General features: G+C 38.0%; 1 protein-coding gene across 1 annotated transcript in view; it reads left to right on the forward strand.

Annotated features, from left to right (window-relative positions):
* The window catches only part of LOC113472273 (regulating synaptic membrane exocytosis protein 2-like), a gene marked incomplete at its 3' end in the record, with an annotated part of 4,547 nt that extends 1,573 nt beyond the window's left edge, over positions 1-2,974 (forward strand). Inside the window, exons 2-3 of the mRNA XM_026831945.1 lie at positions 2,090-2,317; positions 2,826-2,974. Coding sequence (XP_026687746.1) covers positions 2,090-2,317; positions 2,826-2,974 — 377 coding nt within the window. The remainder of the gene's footprint in view (positions 1-2,089; positions 2,318-2,825) is intronic.
* Positions 2,975-2,994: the final 20 nt, after the last annotated feature.

Raw genomic sequence — 2,994 nt, forward strand, 5'->3', positions numbered from 1 at the left:
AGGTTTTTTAATTTTTTTTTTTAAAATGTAAAAAAAAAAAAAAAAAAAATAAAAAAATAAACAAACTAAATTAACTAAACGTTGTTTAAGATGATAAATGTAGAAACACACTACTATCACCTCACGTGACGTGAGGGCAGTGTGGTTATCATGAACGAAATTACCTACAATATTATGGGAAGACTTTGAAACACATCTTTCTGACTCCCATGAGCTCACGTGTCGTGACATGACGTGATAACAGTGTGTTTCTATCTGATGACTGCTTCTTAGCCATGTAAGGCTGATTTTATGTAATAAAGTCTTTAGGAGAAACCTGAATTGTATCTTTCATTTTATTTAAAGTTGTGTTGGAGCCAGCCTAGTTAGATTGGTTTGTAATGCGTCTGCCTTGTAAGCGCTAGGTCGCGGGTTCGATTCCCATCCGGGGCGGATTTTATCCTGAACGGATAAGTTTCGTTCTCTGAACGGCTGGCTTTCTCCTATCCTGTCTTCCTACTCTCTTCACTTTCGACACGATAAGACCTTGGCAGTTACAGTTCCCTTTATAAAACCTATTTAAAAAAAGTTTTTACTATTTTGTGTGTGCTTAAAAAAAAAAAAAAAAAAAAAAAAAAACAACTATATTCTGAATTGTTGAGAAACAATGCTTCAGATGAAAATGTTCCTGTAGGCATTACGTGTACCTATAATGGAAGTTGAATAAAAGCATGTAACAAGTGACAAAATTCCACGCCTTTGTTGTGTTTCCAAGCTGATGTTACACCCTGTAATAAGAGATGAAAGATTTGTATCCAGACACCCTGTATACAAGAGATGAAAGATTTCTATCCAGCAGACAGACCTCTGCATTGTAATGTCGCCAGAACTTTTTGTGATTCATTTCTGAAGGAAAAAAAAAAGAGAGAGAATAAGAAAAGGATAAAATTGTGAATCATTTCCAAAAAGAAAGAAAGAATAAGAAAAAAGAGGAAGAAATGAAAGATTACATCATCTTTGCCATTATGAATATTACTGTTTCTTTTTCTTCCTTTTTTTCTTTGTACATCTTACTTACGCAATAGATTATCCAGCAGACAGACCTCTGCATTGTAATGTCGCCAGAACTTTTTGTGATTCATTTCTGAAGAAAAAAAAAGAGAGAGAGAATGAGAAAAGGATAAAATTGTGAAACATTTCCAAAAAGAAAGAAAGAATAAGAAAAAAAAGAGGAAGAAATGAAAGATTACATCATCTTTGCCATTATGAATATTACTGTTTCTTTTTCTTCCTTTTTTGTACATCTTACTTACGCAATTACAAACCGTAAGGAGTCACATGAGACAACAGCCCAACTCGCAATTTAGCAAAATCCCTGTACCTATCTTTACTACCTGTTGTACTTTACTTTATTGTCATTCACTACTACCACCCATTAATTTACATTTACCTTTTTTTTCTAGTTAAGCAAGGTCTTTTTACTGAATTGTTAGTTGTATGTATTATTCTTTAACCCATCAAATATACGAGACCTTGGTTAGACTGCGGGGGTAAAGGGACTTTTCAGTCCTATTCGGGCAGGATAAACAAGGTATATTCTATTCTATTCTACCTACATGTACTCGTATCGGTAGATATTAGGTACCTCGTGTATTAGTAAAGTCGGTTGTCGTATCTCTTGTTGGACTACCTAAAGGAGAAAGTCTAAAAGTCTAAATCAACAAACCACTGATTTGAACGGGTTGAGCCAGTCTAGTATGCTTAGAGGGTAGCGTGCCTGCCTTGTAAAATGTTAGGTTGCGGGTTGCATTTCCGCCCGGGCCGACTCTGTCCTAAACAGATAAGGTTCGTTCTCGGAACGGCTGGCTTTCCCCTATCCTGTCTTCCTTCTCTCTTAGATTTTGGGATGATAAGATAAGACCTTGGTAGTTATCAAACCTATCCTCGTAAAACCTTTTCTATCGCTTTTCATTATTATTTTAGCTCACTAATAATTAAACGCATTTTTTAGCCGTAATTGTATCCATTTTATCAAATCTTTTACCTGAAAAATGTCAGCCCAACAGTTTTAACCTTTTGATGCTTATTCCCCCTTCCTTAACCCTTTCAGGCGCAAACAGGACGAGGTGCACCTTCTCGAGCAGTCCATCCGGCAACGGAGCGAGCAGCAGAAGAAAGCCGGCGTCGAACTGGATGCCACCTGTCACATCTGTTTGAAAACCAAATTCGCGGACGGCGTAGGTCACATGTGTAACTACTGCAACATTCGGTGCTGTGCCCGGTGTGGCGGCAAGGTCACACTGAGGTCAAACAAGGTGAGTGTTGAGGTCACAACAAGGTGAGTGTTGATTTCACAACAAGATGAGTGTTGAGGTCACAACAATCTTGTAAGACATAATGAAAATACTTTGAATAATATTTTCAGAGGTCACAATAACAATGGGGTCAAAAAAGGTGAGTTTTGAGGTCACAACATCCTTGTAACAATAACTCTGAGGTCCAATAAAGTGAGTGTTGAGGTCACAACAACCTTGTCACAGGTGACATTAACAGTAAGGTAAATAAGTAAGGTGAATTTTGAGGTCACACACATCAAGTAAGATGAGTCTTGAGGTCCTGCAATGAATGATCAGACGAAATCGATGGTCATAAACGTATTGCACATTGCATATTTAAAAGATACACGGCTTTCATAAAAAAAATCAACTACACTGAGAAAAAATTCTAACGCGTTAGTAGAGCTAAATCCCCGGTGTGGTTGAGTATTTCGTATAAAAGTTGAACTTATGGGTACCTGTGATGTGATTTTTGGTAATATTGCAACGGGCAAAAGTACCCTCACACAGAGCGCACTCTGCAAGCGAGAAAGAGAACCAACCCATGCTGACGCGAAACAACTCCGGTCTTCGCCGTCAGTATTCCCAGCAAGAAACCACGCCCTATCGGATACCATCTAGTGACAGCGGGGTAGATATGAGACATAGTACGGCCAGGAGTAGAGACGAAGAGCTTAGA

The sequence above is a fragment of the Diaphorina citri genome, unplaced genomic scaffold (genome assembly GCF_000475195.1).
Source record: "Diaphorina citri unplaced genomic scaffold, Diaci psyllid genome assembly version 1.1 scaffold4555, whole genome shotgun sequence".
In the NCBI taxonomy this organism is placed as follows: Eukaryota; Metazoa; Arthropoda; class Insecta; order Hemiptera; family Psyllidae; genus Diaphorina; species Diaphorina citri.